The sequence below is a fragment of the Pogona vitticeps genome, chromosome 1 (assembly GCF_051106095.1).
Source record: "Pogona vitticeps strain Pit_001003342236 chromosome 1, PviZW2.1, whole genome shotgun sequence".
NCBI classification, from domain to species: Eukaryota; Metazoa; Chordata; class Lepidosauria; order Squamata; family Agamidae; genus Pogona; species Pogona vitticeps.
Genome location: NC_135783.1, coordinates 38,115,209 through 38,134,839, shown reverse-complemented (window position 1 = coordinate 38,134,839; position 19,631 = coordinate 38,115,209). Strand labels below are relative to the sequence as shown.

The following is a 19,631-nucleotide window of genomic DNA, read 5'->3' as shown; positions in this document are numbered from 1 at the left end:
CCCCTTTTTCTTTTCACTTACACTTAGGCTTGTGGGAAATTAAAAGAGCCTAATTCAAACACACTTATCTGGCCACATTTAACTGCAGCCAAATGTTGCGATTGGCTTGGCCTAATTTTGGGACTTCTTTGTATCTCCCCACATCTCCAAATGTTTGTGTGATCTCTCCTTGTAATGAGTTTGGAAGGAGGCAAAAGCTTGCACACAACTGCTGCATTTTGAGTGGTTATAATAAAGGCATTGCTGAACACAGCAGCCAGTAACGGTGGTTACTTTGGGGAAAGTTACTCTATCCTACGCTTAATAAACGTTCTTTCTTAATTATTTGCATCTCTTGGTGCATTTGGACTGAGCCGTGACATGAAAATAAAGGCCTGAGCGTTATGTACTGATCCAGATCAATATTTTGTCTGTATAATCAACGTTATTGAATATGAATTGTTGATTCATCTCACATAACATAGTGGGAAATCTCTGTATTATGTCAACTATTGGTACAGTATATTGGTGGGAAATCGCGGTTTGAATGGTTGCCCTTCATTCCCTCCAGTTTTTTATTTTTTAAAATGCATAAGATTCGTGTAGTATCTCTGTAGCCTATCGAATGCTTGTGGGGCTTTGACATTTCTTAATCATTAAGAGGCGAATCCTCACGGCAACGCCTCCCGTATCTTCTTTACAGCCCTCCAGCTAAACCCTCGAGCGCAAGCTTTGTCGCCATTGGCCGAGGCTTGCGACCTGTAGCCAATGAGCGCGTCCGGCTCGCGCCCTCTCGGTTTTCCCGCGCTCATGGTCCCTTCCCTCTTGTCTTTTTTTTTCTTCCCTCAGAGTGTTTATGGAGCTGCGGGCCGGGGACGGCTCCTCGTCCCTGCACGTCTCCTGCTCTCCGGGCGATGTTGTTGCAGCAGCACCACCACCACCAGCTGCTGCCGCCGCCGCCCCTGCTGCTCGGCAGAGGCTGACCTGGAAGAAAGAGGAGGCCGTGGAAGGAGCTGATCCAGTCCCTCGGCGGCCGGACCCTTTACTATGGCCGTGTCCTGCTATGCGCTCAACAGCCTAGTAATAATGAAGAGCGGCGAGGAAGAAGAGGGGAAGAGCGGCGGCGGCGGCGGCGGCGGGATGAGGAGTAAGACGCCTCCAGTGCCGCGCAGGCAGGTGCTGCCCGGCTTGGTCCGAAGAAGCGACCGGCATAGCAGCTACTGCCCGATGCCCGGCCGCTCCGGGGACTCCAGCGCCGCCGCCGCCCCCGCTTTCCTCTTTCCCCCAAGGGAGCCGTTGCCGTCGAGGGACGAGGCGGTGGCCCGAAGGACCCCCAGGCGGCTCAGCAGCCCCAGCTGGACCAGCCCCCCCAGCCGGTCCCCGTCGCCCGGCCCGTCGGCGGCGCGCCTCCTCCAGCGGGAGCTCCAGAACGTCCAAGTGACCGAGAAAGTGGGGCTCTTCGAGGCGCACATCCAGGCGCAGGGCACGGGGGCCGCCCCCTCCGCCGCCTTCCTCCTTCAGAGCCCTCGCCTGCTCCGGAGGAGATCGCCTTCCCCCCGGCCTTCTCCGGTGGGGGACGACCAGCCCCAGGACAAGGAGCGGCGGCTTCCGACGGCGGCGAGGAGCTCGGCGCGGGAGTCAGGAAGGGCGGCTGGTGGTCGTCCGCGGGCGGCGGCGGCGGAGGAGGAGGCGGCGGCGGCGGCGAGGCCGAGCGGCCTCCCCGCGGCTCTAGAGCTGGAGAACGGGCTCCCGGGGCCAGCGCCGCGCCCAGAGGGAAGGGCGACGGCCACGGCGGGCGGCGAAGTCTCCGGAGCGCAGGACTCCAAAGAGGAGGAGGAGGAGGAGGAGAGGGGGAGAAAGGCGCTCCGGCGACGGGGCTCCGAGGAGACCGAGACACGGCGGGACGCGGTGCCAAAGGCGCACCACCGTGGGGACGAAGCAGGGAACGGGAGGATTTCCCGGGCGCAGGAGTCCGGGAAGGCGGAGAGGAGGCTGGGGTGTCGTGCGGGGCAGGAGCGGGAGAAGAGAAGCGGGTCTCCCCCAGGAAGGGCCTCCAGCGAGAAGGAGAGCGGCAGAGGATGCTGCCAGGATGCTCAGGCCTCCGGGGGCAGCGGAGGGCAGGCAGAGGAAGGCCATGGGGGGCATCCCACCAGGCCCTCCAAGGATCATCCCAGCTTCTTCGAAGGCGAGGAGGGGAGGAGCGGCTTCCACAGAAGGCAGGGCTCAGAAGCAGCAGAGGAGCCCCTTGGAGAGCCTATCCCGCCAGGAGACCCGCCTTGTCTGGCGAGGACGGACTGCAAGGAGGGCAGGAGCGCTGGTAGCAACAGTCTGCCAGCTTTGATTTGCTCCTTGCAGCAGCCGCCGCCGCCACCGGCCCAGCGTTGCCCTGAGATGATGGCTGAAGCCAGCAGAGCTGGGCTACAAGAGCAGCATCCTGGACAGCAGCCTCTGCTGCCAGTGGGGATCTCCATAGGAATACAGGAACAGGGGAATTCCTTGGTGGAAGTGGAAAGCTGCTGTGCAGGAGGCGGTGGTGGAAGTAGCATCCCTGCTGTCATTGTGACTGACCTGGGTGCTCAGGAGGAGGAGGAAGCAGCAGCAGCAGGAGGAGGAAGCCCTCGGAAGAACATGCCAGCCAGGAAGCTGTCTTCTTCCTCTGCCTCTTCCACTGGCTTCTCCTCGTCCTGGGAAGAGTCAGAAGAGGACATCTCCAGCGATCCTGAACGTGCCTTGGACCAGAGTCCAGCCTTCCTGCAAACCTTGGATAAACCAAAAGTGGTAAGTTTGCAGCACTGCACACTCACTTTTCAAGTGTTATTTTATTTCAGCGGGTAAACCTTCCCAGTAGCTTGCGGTGCTTTCACAAGCACTTGGCATCTCCCTGCCCAGCCCTTCTCATTTTTGTAGTGGCAGTCCTCTGAAAAACAAATACTTATGTATGTATATGTAATAGGTTTTGGCCCTCTTTTTTGGTAGTTTATGTGGAGTTGCTTTTTTTTTTGCTTTTTAATCGCTTACATTCTTCCATGTCTAGCTTGGTCCTTCCACTGAGTGAAGATTATGTGTCTGTATCTTAACACTAAACAGTTCATACGTAAGATATTCTGATCGCATTCATGAGATTCACCTGAAATTGGGAGGAGGAGAAAAAGCAAGTGGACCACAGGAGTAGTGACATATGCTCAGAACTCTTGGATTCAGGAATAAATTCAGAGATGACCACGTGAACACTGTGGCCATCATGGCTTCACAGCGGCCATCCCATGACTTCCCTTCAAGATCATAGTAGCTTTAGACAGAGTGAAATTAAGTAAGTAAAGGTGATTGTACAAGCTCACACAAGTAAATCCAACTGAATTCAGTGGGACATATTTCTAAATAAGTGTGTATGGGACTGCAAATTGAAATATTTATATTTCCAATAAAACTAATGTAAAACAGTGTATTTAAATCAAGTTTCCTGTTCTCACATTCCGTTTTTCCTGAATAGCTATGCATGCTGATTGGTATAAAAATTAACTCATATGCATTTGCAGTTAAACAGACCATATACAATATGGAACAATACATCAAACACGAGTCCACATGTTTTGCAGAATAATATCTATTTAGAAACCCAATAAAATAAAATCTGGATCTCTCTGTATACATGCAAGGTTATCTTACTTGTACATGCTTTTAGAAGCAAGTCCTGCTGTATTTACTTCTGAGGAAAAGCACTTTTAAATATCCAGTATTATCCATATTCAAGAGTAGTAATTGCTGAACAAATAATGTTTATTACTGAGATGTCCATGGCATTTGTTTAGTAGAATACAAATATTCATAATTTGAGCCCTGAACATATTGAAAAAGGTCAAGAAGTTTAGACGCTTAATTGGGAATACACTATAATTCCTGCAGATGATGATCCTGCAATATACAAGATGTTTTCTCTTGAGCACTTCTTCTTGTGATGCAAAAGTATGGGTTAATAGGAGGTCAATCATGCATAAATTGTGTTGTTTATAATGCTTAATATTAGAAATGAGAATTTGTTCATTTGGATCCTTCTTTATATGTGTATACAGCCTTTAACTAAATCTGTTTGATAGATGGACAATATTAAGATTTAAGAGAACAGCTACTAAGCAGGGTCAGGCCTGGTTAGTACTTGGATGGGAGACCACTTGGGAATATGAGGTGCTCTTCTGCTTTAGCTGACTGGAAAGTTCAGTGAGTTATATATCTAACTACAGAGACAGAATTTGGGTATTTGAATCACCAGTGTGCCTTGTAGAATAAAAACTAGCTTGTGTGACCTTGGGCAAGCTACACAACCCCAGAGAATGGAGTGATAAGCCAATTCTGAGTAGTTGTTGTTGTGGGTTTTTCGGGCTCCAATTCTGAGTACTCTATATACCTAGGAAACCCTGGCAAGGGTTACCATAATATCAGAACACACTTGATGGCACATACTGTAATTATTCGGATACTTTAAAATGTCTGTATAAAAGACATCTATAATAATTACTTTAAAACATAATCTGATCTAAATTTTTAAAAGTCAGATGTAATTTTTTAAAAAACCACAATCAATTTCCATCCACACTGCCCACACACAACCATTTTGTATGGTTTGAACAATCTCTTTCCATAAGAATAACATGCAGCTGTTTTAAAATACAGATGCAGGGAGAACATACTGTTTACATTCGCATTGATGCTTTTTGAAGTCTTGTGGACCTGTCGCCTATGACAGGTATTCATCTGCCAACAATCCAGTTCTACATGGACTTCTAATTTAATATGAGTTTTCTCATAGCAGGACAAAAAAAAAACTGTGTGAATTTGATTTTCAGCTGTTAAAATTTGTCCAAGACGAGTGGGAAAAATTACTGTTATTAGTCATATTTAAAAAACACACACAACTTGCTAGCTTGTCACACTGTTTAACTTCATTACTGAAGCCTCTTCAGCTGTTATTGATCATGAATGCTTCATGCTTTTATTCTCAAATGAAAAGCCAAGGCAAGTGCCGGGCACTCACTGCCCAACTTAGCTGTGACTTCTATGCAAAGAACTGAGTTACTCTGAACCTGAAAATCATGTCTGTAAGAAAAGTTCACAGGGACTTTAAAAAGGTCTTTAAAGAGAAGATAACATTTTTGTCAGATGGATTTTGGTAGAGTCAGTACTGTATCTTCATTTTCAGTGGACTTGCTAATAATGGATAAATCACGTGGTTTGGCAATACAGTATAGTCAGTTGATATAAAGGTTGTATAATTTTTAGCTATATTAAAATTATCATGTTTCTTTTGTTAGAGAAGTGTATCAGATCAGCAGGTCATTTGTAGTTTGCTATTAAAGGTTCAGAAAGTTTCCTGAGATTTTTCTGTAATAGAGCTTTTGTTTTTTGTTGTATTAACAATTAACTCTGGGTCACTCCATAATTTTTATGACCATACGTATGTATTTTATAAAACTATCCATCTGTTGGAATCCTGGTTGGAAAATGCAGCTTGAAGAGATCCATCCGTAAGGTATACTGCTGACCTTTTCATATCAGCACAGCTCAAAGGAGATTTAGCCTGTGCTTTTTAATTAGCTTCTGCAAAAAGAATGCTGCCAGTAATGGACATTGTAACATTCTTCCAAAAGTCATTGAGATGGACAGTGTTTATTACCAGTGGAAAATAGTCATAAACATGACAGGAAGAATTGATTTATATTCAGATTGAAGCTGTATTTATTAGGTGTATGGCCGCCTAGCTTTAAAAAAAGCGATACATTTTCTGTGGCACAAGGTTTTGTGGGATGCAGTTCCTTCAGTCTAGAAGAACTTGGGCCAGAATAAAATTATGACGAGTAATAGCTTTATAATAATTGACTTGATGGAGGAAGCTGTGGCCTTTAGTTTCCAAGACCTAAGCAGGGCTATTAATGATGAGACCTTTCAGAGATCATTAATTCATAGAGTTGCTATAAGTTCGAAGAAAATTGAGATGCTTAATGCCTTTAATAGCTCACAATATTGTGAATAAGACGAGCTTTTGAGTTCTCCAGCACTCTTCATCAGTTTTAGAATAGAGGAAGAAGCATAAGAGCCTAAAATGTCAGGTAAAGTGTGATGCCTCCTATTGTTAAAGACTGACTTCTAGAAGGCAAAATGTAGTGTGCAGATTCAGTGTAAAGTCTGCATTATCACTTTATAGTCTCCTATTTCTGAAGACAAAGCCTGGAAATCTGTCTGTTGTCTCTAATGAGGCACGTAGACTTCTTTGTCAACTTAGAAAATGTCTTAGAAAAATGGGGAGCAACCTGCAATCTTTATGACACAAAACAAGAAATCAGATTTTGATGTCCACACTATATAAATGTCCATTGAATAAAATGATTAGTTTTTGAGGTATCACAAGAATTTAGGGATGTGCTGCAGTAATTTAATCCCATCATAAACTATATTTTAGCGTTTTCCTTTTGTTAGGGTTATAGACTCATATACATTGTGTGCCATCAAGTTAGAACTGACTTATAGTGACTCTAACAGAGCTTTTAAGGTAAATGAGATATTGAAGGAGTGGTTTTACCAGTGCCACATTCCCCATGAGTTTTTATGGCTGAGCAGGGATTTGAACCCAGGCCTCTTGAGTCCTTGTCTGTCCCTCTGGCCATTACACCACACTGGGCATAAGCTTATATATGCATATAACAAAATATGACATACTAATATGACAGTGGTGTTTTAAAGGTTTAGGTGTTGAGATAATTTCAGCAATACATCATAGCATAGTACTCCTTTGTGTATGAGAATTATGGTGTATTGTTTAATTGGTAGGGTTTGCCCTTTTCCTTTTACAGATTTAAATCAGTGTTTAAGACATATTGTACATAAATGGCTGATAATCTAATCTTTTTTTATATAAATAACAAAGACCAGCTGCCTGTATTTGAACAGGTAACATTTCACTATTTGCAATGAAAACAAAAGGGAAGAAGGCTGTTTTTTAATATTTAATTTCAGAGGATAGGCTCTCTCTAGCCATTATATTAAGGGCAAGATAGGAAAAGTGGGAAGGTTACTTTATTCAGCCACCTTTTCTGTTTGACTTCTTGGAGTATTAGAGCCACTATTATTCAAGAGAGACAGATCACAAGGAGATAAAGACTTCCACGTCTGCTCTAGGAGGTAAGGGGGCTTCCAGGGTTCTTCCTATTTCAGCTGGCATTGCTGACAGCATTTTCTCCCTTGTCAGTAAAAAACAACAACAACAAGGTGCATTTATGGTGATCTGGTCCAGATCTGGTCAGCTGATATTATCTGATTCTGCTACCTTGACCCGAAGCTCAGTGCCTCAGATCCAGTCTTTTATGCGGTTTGGCCTTTCCAAAGACATTCACCAAATACTAATATATTTACTGTGTTCATGCTCGGACATCTGAGTCATATTTGAATTCAATACTTAGGGGCAAAGGTTATCTCTTTGGATTAAATGCTCGTCCTATTCAGGTACATCAATTGAATGTGTGATGGTGCAGACTGTATAGGTGTTTGTGTGTGTCTATGTATGTGTTGGCCCTTACATTGGTCTTCTCACTTAGCTTTCTTATGTTTGGCACCAAAGGTCTGAACTGAGATTCTAATATCACTCAAATGAAATAAAGCAGAAGTTTCGCTGAAGTCAGGAACTGTGGTAATGGCAGAATTGTGCTTCTTGGGAAGATCCTAAGCATGTTCAGATCTTTGCACTGAATATGCAGAGGATCAGCATAGAAGGAACACAGCCAGCTCTTATAAATATATTGTGTTTGAGTTGATATATGCCCTTCGTTCCTTATATTCTTTCTGACTTCACATGCTCAAAGTGAATGGCTGAATTAACTGGTCGGGTTCCCCCCCCACTCTATATTTTTGTGACGTCTAAATGATATTAAGCTGACAAACTTGCCATACTCATGGTTATGTTATTTCTGCAAAAGAACATCCCTATATTTCATTCCTTGTTTTATTTTTATTCAAAGTATATATTGCCCTATTAGTGCAAGCCCTACATTGGGCAGTTTACAAAGTTAAGTTTTCTGTCTCAAGATAAACTTTATGTAATGTGAACTCTTACCATCATGCTCTGATTGTAATTTAATTACCTATCTGCTTCAAGTAACTTCACTTGAGAATGTTGCAGATATGGCACAGTGAAAAGCATTGGCAAAAGCAGCTGCTGCTTATACTTCATGTCCTGTCTGTTTTACCTGTGTTTTATATGTTTATCTTTATGTTTCCACTGTTTTGCTTTTTGTCATGTGAAATCAATGTGTCTACTAAAAACCTTAGAAATAACAGTCTTCTCCATTTTACCATAGGCAAGTAATAATCTTCCCTTTGTTTTTTACACTACCGCTATATAGAGGGAATAGGTGTTGACATACAACAAGAAAATATATTTTCTGGCTCACTGTAGGCTCCTTTTTCTGAAAATGAAGACTACAGTTAGGGAATGTCTGGTTGTTTTAGCCAGTTCTCCAAGTGTTCTTTGTGGAGAAGTTTCTGTGTTGAAGTTTCAACACAATTATGACCTAAAGATGTTTTGCAATGCTGTGTAAAGTGTCCTAGTATGGCAGTAATGTCTCTGATAAAAGATGATGTGAGGATGACTTATTTTTTTGTTACCTGGGTGGAAAATTCAGGCTCTGAAAAAGTCATAATTTGGCTGCTTTACTCTGAGGCAAAGCACACTAAACTCAGCTGTGGGTTATGTAACTATTTTTGGAATTGTTCAGCGTATTTGTGTACAGAGTACACTACAGTATTGGAACAATTGTCTGTTCAACAGTTCTGTAAGGTATTAAAGTGAGCTGCGTGGATTAAACTTTTGTGTTGAATGCAATTCTGCTTTAATAGAGAACCAGTCATTGATATAATACATAAATGTGAGTGAAAGATATAAACTCTAGTCTCTATTTAAAAGCTTGGGAAATTTATTTCTTTATTTATTTTAATCCACCCCCAGCCAATATGGCCAAAAAAAGTATAGTTTCCAAAGTCTGTCAGTTCAGGGAACAGAATTTTAATCCACCTGTGGGTTTTAGGAAAGCCATAGAGAAGTCTTGTCATGGAAATCTGAAGTATCTGTTATAGCCTACAAAGAGTCTATTTACAGAGCTTGGGGGCATTGCTTTTATTGTACTAGAACTCATAGAATCTTTTGTTGGCCCTGCCATACATAACTTTTCCACCCCTCTCTCTGTAGCTGATAGATATAAAGCAGAGGCAGGCAAAGTGGAGCCCTCCAGATGTTTGTTTGTTTGTTTATTTTATTTAACTTATATGCCGCCCACACTACCCAAAGGTCTCTGGGCAGCTTACAACAATTAAAATACAATTAAAATACAATAAAAAAAGATAAAACAATTAAAATACAATTAAATATATATACTCTAAAAATTGCCATCAGGACCCACAGTTGATATTATTTCAGTTAAAAGCCTTCTGGAACAGGAAGGTTTTGACTTGGCGCCGAAATGTCATCAGCATCGGCGCCAGACAAATCTCAATTGGGAGGGCATTCCATAGTCTGGGGGCAGCTGCTGAAAAGGCCTTTTGTCTACAAGCCACCCCTCTTACCTCCTTGAGGGATGGCTCTTTCAAAAGGGCCTCCTGGCTAGATCTTAAGTGCCAGGTAGTTTCATATGGAAGGAGGTGGTCCTTCAGGTATCCAGGGCCCAAGCCGTTTAGGGCTTTATATGTCAAAACAAGCACTTTGAATTGGGCCCGGGCAGCAACTGGTAGTCAATGTAATTTAAACAGAATTGGCTTGATTTGTCCCCTAGCGGCCCCACCACTCACCAGCCACGCAGCTCGATTCTGGACCAGTTGCAGTTGCCGGACCGTCTTCAAAGGCAGCCCCACGTAGAGTGCATTGCAGTAATCTATGCGGGATGTTACTGGTGCGTGTGTGACTGTCATGAGACTCCGCTCGTCCAGGTAGGGCCATAGCTGGTATAATTTCTGCAGCTGAAGGAAGGCGCCCCTCACCACCGAGTCCACCTGGGCTTCCAGAGTTAGACTGGGGTCCAGGAGCACCCCCAGGCTGCGGACCCTCTAGCCTGTCCAGTGAAGCACCCACTAACAGCACTTCTGTCATGTCTAGAGTTTTAATTGATTAACCCTCATCCAGTCCATTATCAGGTGGAAAACGAGAGGTAGAGCTGAGTGTTGTCAGCATATTGCTGACTCCTCAACCCAAAACACCTGATGACCTCTCCCAGCAGTTTCCTGTAGATCTTAAACAGCATGGGGGACAGTACTGAGCCCTGAGGAACCCCATGACATAAACGCCATGGGGCAGAGCAACTGTCCCCCAGCACCCCCTCTGGACACAGTCAGCCATGAAGGAGTGGAACCACCGTAAAGCGGTGCCCCCAACTCCCAACCCAGCCAGCCTATCCAGAAGGACACCATGGTCGATGGCGTCGAAAGCCACTGAGAGGTCCAGGAGTATCAACAGTGTCACACTCCCCCGTCTCTCTCTCTCGGCAAAGGTCATTGTACAAGGCGACCAAGGCAGTCTCTGTACCAAAACCTGGTCTGAAACTAGATTGAAATGGATCCAGAAAATCCGTTTCATCCAGCAGTGCCTGGAGTTGCCCAGCCACAATCCACTCCAATACTTTGCCTAAATAAGGGAGGTTCGCCATTGATCGGTAGTTAATCACCAGCCTTGGGTCCAGGTTAGGCTTTTTTTTTCATGGAGTGGCCGAATTACCGCCTCTTTCAAGGTGGTAGGGACCACTCCCTCTCTCAAAGAGGCATTCATAGCCTCCTGGACCCAGGTGCGAACCCCCCTGGCAGATCTTCCAGTTAGCCAAGATGGGCAAGGGTCGAGCAGAGTGGTGGTAGAATGGACAGATCCAAGCACCCTGTCCACATCCTTAGTTCTCAACAATTGAAATTCATCCATTAATACTTGACCCAAGCAGGGCACACTGGACACATCCTCTGATTCTGAAGTAATGGAGGATGTGATTTCCCCCTCAAAATGAATGGCAAACTCATCACAGCAAGCTGATGAGCAGTCCGGGACCTCCACTGGATTTTCTGGTTGAAGAAGATCCCGGACCACCTGAAACAGCTCTGCTGGATGACAATATGGCTGGAGAAATATTGCTGTTTTGCCAGCCATATTGCCACAAAATAAGCCCAATAATGGGCTCTAAGTCATGTTTGATTGGATTCCCAGCGTGATTTCCTCCACCTGCGCTTCAGCCATCTCCCTCTCTCGCTTCATCGCCCACAGTTCAGAAGTATATCAAGGAGCTGTCTGGGCTCGGCGAGCAGGGAGAGGGCGCTTAGGCGCAATTGTGTCAGCTGCCCGAGTCATCTCCCTATTCCATAGGGTGACCTGAGCTTCGACAGGAGCGCCGACTGTATCAGATGACTGCCCCAGAGCATTCAGGAAACCATCTGGATCCATTAGTCTCCAAGGGCGGATCATCTTAATAGATTCCCCCACCCTTGCAGAGGGGAGAAAAAGCTAACAGACTAAACTTGACCAGGAAGTGGTCTGACTATGACAATGGGGTCACAACCAGCCCTTCTACATCCAAGCCACCATCTTCCAGTCCCGTTAAGAAAACCACATCCAAAGTACGGCCCTTCTCATGTGTCGGGCTGACACATTGAGACAGCCCCGTGGTTGTCACGGTGGTCATGAAGTCCTGAGTCGCCCCAGTCAAGGCAGTCTCGGCATGGATGTTGAGGTCCCCCAGCACCAACAGCCTGGGAGTCCTCAACACCGAGACTACCTCTGTCAGCTCAGGCAGGGAGACTGTTGGTACGCAGCAGGGTGGGCAGAATCCCCAATCTGTCTCATAAGTCCAACACACAATACAGGTCCTCAAGACCTCCTCTCAAAGGGATGGGAAGCCTGGTCAAGGAGATAGAACTCCTATAGACTATAGCAACTCCCCCTCCCCGACCCTCCGAGCAACATTGGTGCTGGACCGAGTACCCAAGCAGACACAGCTGGGAAACACCGCTCTCTCTCCCACCCAGGTCTCAGTAATGCATGGCAGGTCAGCACCCTCATCCAGAATTACATCATAGATGAGGGCAGTCTTAATTTGTACTGACCTGGTGTTCATCAACAGCACTGTGTGCCTCAAGGGTTTGCTGATACCATCGGGTTGGGGGTAGGACTAGAAGAGGGGATAGATGTAAGATATCTAACCTCTCTTCTCCTACGTGGGCATGTTCTACCCCTACCGTCATTCCTTCCCCTACCCAGCACCACCTCAATGGCTGATGTTGTCAGACTATGGCTCCCAACACTCCACACCATTGGTTATTCTGGCTAGGACTGCCAGGAACAGCAGTCTGGGACCTTCTAGACTGAGGGCCATGCTTTGCCCTGCCCTGCCATAAAAATTGCCAAAGGAAGCGTATCCTTCCATTCTCCATGAAACTGGTGTAATGGGCTTCTGGTAGAAGTCTGTGTGCTGTTTTTACAAAATAATAATCTAGTTACAGGATTTTGGAAAGTCACAGGGAAAGTTTTCTTGTGGAAATCTGAAGCATTTTGCACGACTTAACAAAAATCCTGTTGAGCAACAGTTAATAATGTATGCAGTGGTTATTAGAAAAATCGTTATTAGAAGAATGGTTATTGATCGGTGTGATCAACAGGCTGCCAGTGATCTTGACACCTTTAATGGCTTGAGCTGCTGCTACAGTCCAGCTACAACATGTCAGTGAAAACTGCATTGTTTTGATTTTGCATTTTTGTAAGTTAAGAGAGAAATACATTCAACCCAAGAGGATATCGGAAAGAGTTACTCAGTTGCTTTGCTCGGTGCGGTTCCCTGGAGAGGCCCTCTAAAGCTGGCTGCAGAACATACCTGGCTCATGTGAAGCACTGCAGATACAACATACACTCACATAGTTTTCTATATGCATCATACTGTAAAGATACAAAGCTGCCTTCATTATATCATTTCAGTTGCAACACTGTTAGGTGGTAGATTTGGCTGAAAAAATGCACTGGATTTCACATTTGTTCAGAAAACTGAATCTGCAGTTGACACTTCCAAATTCTTAATGTGCTACACTTTGCCACATTTGTCTCCAGTTCCTGTGATATTTGCTTTCTGAATAGGTGTTCAACACTTTCTAGTACCCACTACATCATTATGGAGTTGTCTTTGTGATAGATACGTCTTGTAACAGAGCAAACCCAGCAGTTCCAGCATCCACCTATACAGGCTGTACCAGTACCATTGGCTTTAAATCCAGTTGGACACTGGGATGCAGGGGTTCTTCAGTTGCCCTCTCTTGAAAAGATGCCAAGCTCCTAGGTTGGTTGAGGAACAGTGGGGAAGACAGGAGATCAAAACAGATTTTCCTGGCCTTGATTAATAAGATCCTCTTGTTGCAGGGTGTGTATGTGCTAGGCATTAGCAAGAAGCTGAAAACAGGAAGTGCCTACATATTTCATTTGGGTACAGTTTTGTTCCCGCTAGCAAAGTGGAACAAATGCACCATAGGGTGGATTAGCTCTGTCCAGCTATAGTGTCTCTACAGAATCTCAGTTTTTGCCTCAAAAGCAGGAGTGACTCCTTTCTAGAAAAATATTTGACATCCCCTGGGGTCTTGTTCTTGAGCCGAACCTAATATTTTATGTATATATATTTTAATTGTATTTTAATTGTACATATCTTTATTGTATTTTAAATGCTGTAAGCCGCCCAGAGACCTTTGGGTAGTGTGGGCGGCATATAAATTAAATTATTATTATTATTATTATTATTATTATTATTATTATTATTATTATTATTATTATTATTATTATTATTATTATTATTATTATTATTATTATTATTATTATTATTATTATTATTATTATTAATAATAATAATAATAATAATAATAATAATAATAATAATAATAATAATAATAATAATAATAATAATAATAATAATAATAATAATATATCCTGCTCTTAAGAAATCTTAACTTGTCTTGCAGCACATAAAATGAATGCTTTTGGTAGCTGTGTTTAACCTACCTGTTGCATGTATCTTTCTTTTTCCAAAAGGCAGAGGCTTTACCTGTTATGGAGACTTGCTAGGATATCACTTATCAGATCTATGAAGGAGAGGGTAGATGTGTTGGCTCTGGCAATTTTAATTACAGTACATGTTTATGGATGGAGTGGTTGCCACAGGATGAAAATATTGTGGTATCTTGCTGCCCTTGAGTTTCAGAAGTCTTGCCCAAAGTTACATGAAGTTGATGTCTCCAGTTTTTGGGTTGTTCTGCTCTCTCCGTATCTTGAGTGGATAGATTATTTAACATCCGTTTTCTTTCATCTTTCTATTCTCTTGACTACAGGCTATCAGCACATGGTCTGATAGATATTATCTCTGCAGTACCAATGGTATCTGCACACTATGGGTCTTTGATAGTTTTTTCCAGAACCCAAACTGATGTTGTAAACTGACGCTGTTCTGTTCCTGAGAAGTTCTGGTATTTTCATTTCAGAAATTTGTCTCTTGTTGTGCATGGTTTCCTGCTAATTGAGAGACAGCTGCCATCACGCTTTCGTTTGAAACAGTTCTTCCAATCTTAGATATGCGAACTGTGTGCTAGAACAAATGTCCTACCCATACACTCCAGCATGCAAGTGTACTGTCACAAAAACAGTGGTGTGGTGGCTAGATTGATGGACTGGGACACAGGACACATGGATTCTAATCCCTTCTTAGCTATGGAAACCTATGGGGGGTGATGGCATTTCTAAAACCAAGCCTTAAATATCCCACAAACCTTGAAAACCCCATTAGAGCTGCTATACGTTTGATGTGATTTGATGACACATAACAGAACAGCACAAGATATTCAAAGGTCCAGTGGAAGAAAGGTATACTGCAAGATCAGTATAGAAATAAATACATTAATATAAAACATCCTGAATCCTTAATGAAAATACATTAAAACAGTGCTTAAACCCACTGGAAGTATTATAGAGTAGGGTTTTGCCAATGTTGCAGATCTGCAGTAGTTAGGATAATACATGTTATAGCTACAGGGTAGTCAGTTGTGCTTTGTGTATATCTCTGTGAACTAGACATTTGGGTTCCTCCAATGAAGCTGATTAAAGACAGACATACAAAAGCATTTTTTCATGTATTATATTGTTAGATAAATCGTAGAATTCATTATCAAAAGATATGATGATGGCATATACATTAGACAGCCTTTTGAAAAATGATTGGTAGCAAGGAGGGTTTACTAGGGAGGGCACTATTCATGTCTAGCTAAAAATGCACTCTCCATTGGCCATTTAGACTGGAGGGTTCTTTCTATCAGTTGTAGTCCAGAAGAGTAATGTTTCCAAGTCCTATTTGAACTGCACTTGAAAAGTAGATGTCAGTTTGAAAACTTGAGTGATAGAGATACATCTTGAGGAGTGACATCAGTGTTTGCCTCAGGGAGAAGATAACTCTAAATGCTATCAGTAACAACAGAATTTGCAAATCTAAATCAGTGACAAAACAGACATTTTAACTTTGACTCCTAAATATAACTTATGCAAGTATATTGTTGGCTAGTATCCTCTTCATGCTGATGTGTAAAGTTGCTGTTGTTTAGTCATTCAGTCGTGTCTGACTCTTCATGACCCCATGGACCAGAGCACGCCAGGCCCTCCTGTCTTCCAGTGTAAAGTTACTCTAGTGCAAAGATGTTGAGCATTATACCTAGCAACAAGGTATAATTTGCACTCTCAAATTGAGCAGTTGGTTGCACATCTTTGATACAAACAATTGCACGACGTACTAGTGGAGTAGAATTTATAATCATTTTCACCTAGTGGCTATACAAGTTAACTCAACCTGACTTCAGCGTGAAGACATGTGTATCACGACAGGCAAGCTGTTTTAGTCATTGTGTGAGAACAATAAAATAGATTCTCCCTCTGACAAAGAATTTTACTTGAAATGTACAGAGTGCTTGCATGTGGGAAGCAAGACACCACTGACCTTTTGCTTGTTTTTGCCTTGTACTATCTTGACACCTCCTGGTGACAGAATATTCAGGACTGCTATCAAAATCATTTGGTGTTGTTTTATCCCAAAAGAAAAGATCATACGCCTTCTTTGCTGAAATTTAGGTCGAGGGATGGTAACCCCTCAACAGCAAGGAATAGCAATCCAGCAACCATTCCTCCAGCACAAAAATGCCTTCCTTCCTGAACAAACAGCACATGCACTCAAACAATATTTTAACATAGAACTGATTGCAGCCTAAAGGCGAGGCACTTCTCCTTGTTCTTCATGAGTAGGAATGAGCTACTGTAGTGATTGGCTACATACCGCCTACCATGTGCCTCTGCTTCCTATTTCAACTTTAACTGAAAACTGTACTAACTAAATGGATATTTAAAACTATACTGTTGCCCTGAAAGAAACTCCAGCACAAGTCCAGGATTGTTGCCACCCTCTAATTTTTGCCAAAAATTTTATGGTTCTTAAAGTATGTTCACATTTGAATGAGAGAAGGCCTTGTAATTTTGTGTTTTATAAAAACATCTGTCATGCCAATATGCACAATACATTAGTGTGGGTTGTGTAGGTCTCCTTTGGCAGCCAGGGTTTGCATTTATAGAATGCCCTGTTGCTTGTTAGAGATTTGGAGAAAGCAGTTCCTTTTTTAAATTTATGATTTATAACTTTACCCCGATATTTAAAATTAACATGTTTGAAATTTATTAAGAGAAAGAAACGATCAATATATGTTTAATAATAAAACTATGCTTGGTGCCGCTGTGGGTTAAACCGTGGAAGCTTCTGTGCTGCAAGGTCAGAAGACCAGCAGTTGTCAAATCCAATCCACGCGATGGAGTGAGCTGCTGTCGCTTGTCCCAGCTCCTGCCAACCTAGCCGTTTGAAAGCATGTAAATGCGTGTAGATAAATAGGTACCAGCTCAGTGGGAAGGTAACGGTGTTCCGTGTCTAGTTGCGCTGGCCTCGTGACCACGGAAACTGTCTATGGACAAACGCTGGCTCTACAGCTTGGAGACGGGGATGAACTCTGCCCCCGAGAGTCAGACACGACTGGACTAAATGTCAAGGGGAACCTTTACCTTACAGTCCAACTGTTTTCAGATCTCTGTCAAACCATACTTAAAATTATTGTTTAAAATTTAAATATTTCATGATAAGTTGGAGGAGGAGGAAGGACTACTAACAGCACAAATATATAATTTATCCTCTTTATTTGCTGTCTTATTTTATAATGAGTTTGTTTACTGAAAACATTATCTCAGTACTAATGTTTAGTCTTTGTGTGGGACTGTAGTTTCAGCCTTGATTATGTTGGCACCTGCATGTGAAATAAAATGCCACAGTGGCTAAGATCAGCCTTGCATAATTTTCAAAGTTCATGTTTATGTTCTAGCAGCTGAATACATCTAGTTGTTCTGACTAGTTTTAGATGGATGAACACCAAACAAGATTCCAAGCACACATGTTAGAACTCAGTAATCACTGTGGAGAAGTGAAATATTTCTGGAAATTGCTATATAAGTCTTTGCCTCTTGGAAAACAGATTAACATCTGCGGGTTTCAAAAGAAGAACCAAGCCCCAGATCACTGTTGTATTTGCTATAGAGTGGGATTCTGTATGTGTCTGACTAACTGTATATATAATTAATGCTAACAACATCTGGTGTGAACATACGGGTTATTGGCAAGGGCAGCTCAGTTGTTACAGAACGGTGCATAAAATATGTAATGTAAATCAGCATTTGCAGCATATATAGAAGTGAACAGAGAATTCAAAGCCTTGTGGGAAAAATACTTAAGGCTATACCTGCTGCTAATGGGTAATTAATTCCTCTCTTCTAATCACAAGCTATCTCTAATGTCCGTTTCTGGCTTCAGACAAGAGAGTTTCCAAGAAGTTGGAAAGTGTTTTTCAAAATTGAAACTACCTACATTCTTAATCATCAATTTCTGCTCTTTCTAAGACCCCTGGTTCTTTCTCATATAGATGTTCTCCCCTCACAATGTTTATATTAAATGAGCTACAACAGGGGTCAGGGAACGTTTTTACCTTTTAAGGTAAAGGTAAAGGTTCCCCTTGACAATTTTTGTCCAGTCGTGTTCGACTCTAGGGGGCGGTGCCCATCCCCGTTTCCAAGCCATAGAGCCAGCGTTTGCCCGAAGACAATCTTCCGTGGTCACATGGCCAGTGCGACTTAGACACGGAACACTGTTACCTTCCCACCGAGGTGGTCCCTATTAATCTACTTGCATTTGCATGCTTTCGAACTGCTAGGTTGGCGGGAGCTGGGACAAGCAACGGGCGCTCACTCCGTCGCGTGGATTCGATCTTACGACTGCTTGGTCTTCTGACCCTGCAGCACAGGCTTCTGCGGTTTAGCCCACAGCACCACCACATCCCTCTTTTTACCTTTTACCCCCCCCAAAAAATTTATTTACGTTGACATTGCCCCCAGGCTCTTGCCGTCCGCGGCCGACCCCCGCCCCTCCTGCACCTGTGGACCTGTGGCCACCATCCAGGCAGCCAGTCTGGAGCTGCCACACCACTGGGAAAGTGCATCCTTGGCGAGGGGAGGCGGGCGCCACAGGGCCGGCAGGTCCACTGGCCATGAGCTCAGGTGAGGCGGGGTGGGAAGGGGGCCTCCTCGCCAGCGCACCGAGCAGATGGGCATGGGCAGGAAGGAGAGCCCCGGCCAGAGCTCTGCCAGGTAGAGTCCAGCTGGCCTGGTACGCCACCCTCCCTCCCACTTTGGAGGCGAGGAGAACAGTTCCTCGCCAGGGCTCGCTCTCCCCGCGACGGAACGCCCGCCTACACACAGCATCATCGGAAATAAAATGCCTGGGGGTAAAACGTCTGCTGCGACTGTCCTCATTATCCCCAGGATTTTCATTTTTACCCCATTTGGGGTAATTTACCCCTGTTCCCTGACCACTGAGCTACAAGGACTGCTTAGATAGTGTTTTCTAGGCTTTCACACAGGGATCTTACCTAGTCTGGTTATCTGCAGTTGTAGGACAGTGAATGTGGGATCTTTTTCGTGCAAGGTATGCACTTTACCGTTGATCCATGGCTCTTTTCCCATGATGCATCCCACAGCTTCCCTGACTTTAGGAATAGACAGTGTGAGACCCCGGGCAAGGCTATAGAAGTGCTCGCCGGAGTGTCATCCTCCTTTAAGAGAGAAAAAGAGACCCAAATGGAATCTGCAGCTACCCACGTCGCGGTCAGGTATCAGGGTATAGACACCTGTGACTTGGAACAGGGTTTGACGAGACTGTCGGTAGCCACCCAGACAGGACTAGAAAAGGCGGGAACAAGGGTGAAGGAGCGACCGTTGGTAGAGGCGGGACATGGAGATATAAAAGGAGAGCGGGACAACATTCCCGGGGGTTGGGAATTAATATGGTTTGAAGATCCCTGGACAGGGAGATGTGAAAAAGTAAGGGTGCCTCGGGAGAAGGCTGATTACAGGCGACAAAGAGGTTTGCCCCCCAAACCGTCCTATTGGGGAGAATCCAAAGCCAGAGAGTGGCAGAGGCGGTTGAAAGAAGAGAGAGAAGCGGTAGAGAGAGAGAGAGAGGAACGAGAAAGGAGAGCATGGCGTCTGGAGG

General features: G+C 43.9%; 1 protein-coding gene across 2 annotated transcripts in view; it reads left to right on the top strand.

Annotated features, from left to right (window-relative positions):
* The first annotated feature begins 896 nt into the window (after positions 1–896).
* The window catches only part of ITPKB (inositol-trisphosphate 3-kinase B), a 90,061-nt gene continuing 71,326 nt past the window's right edge, over positions 897–19,631 (top strand). For both annotated transcript variants that reach the window (XR_013540367.1, XM_078383001.1), the window contains exon 1: positions 897–2,757. Coding sequence is in view for 1 of the 2 variants with exons in the window: in XM_078383001.1 (XP_078239127.1) it covers positions 1,027–2,757 (1,731 nt within the window). In the remaining variant the exon portion in view is untranslated. The remainder of the gene's footprint in view (positions 2,758–19,631) is intronic.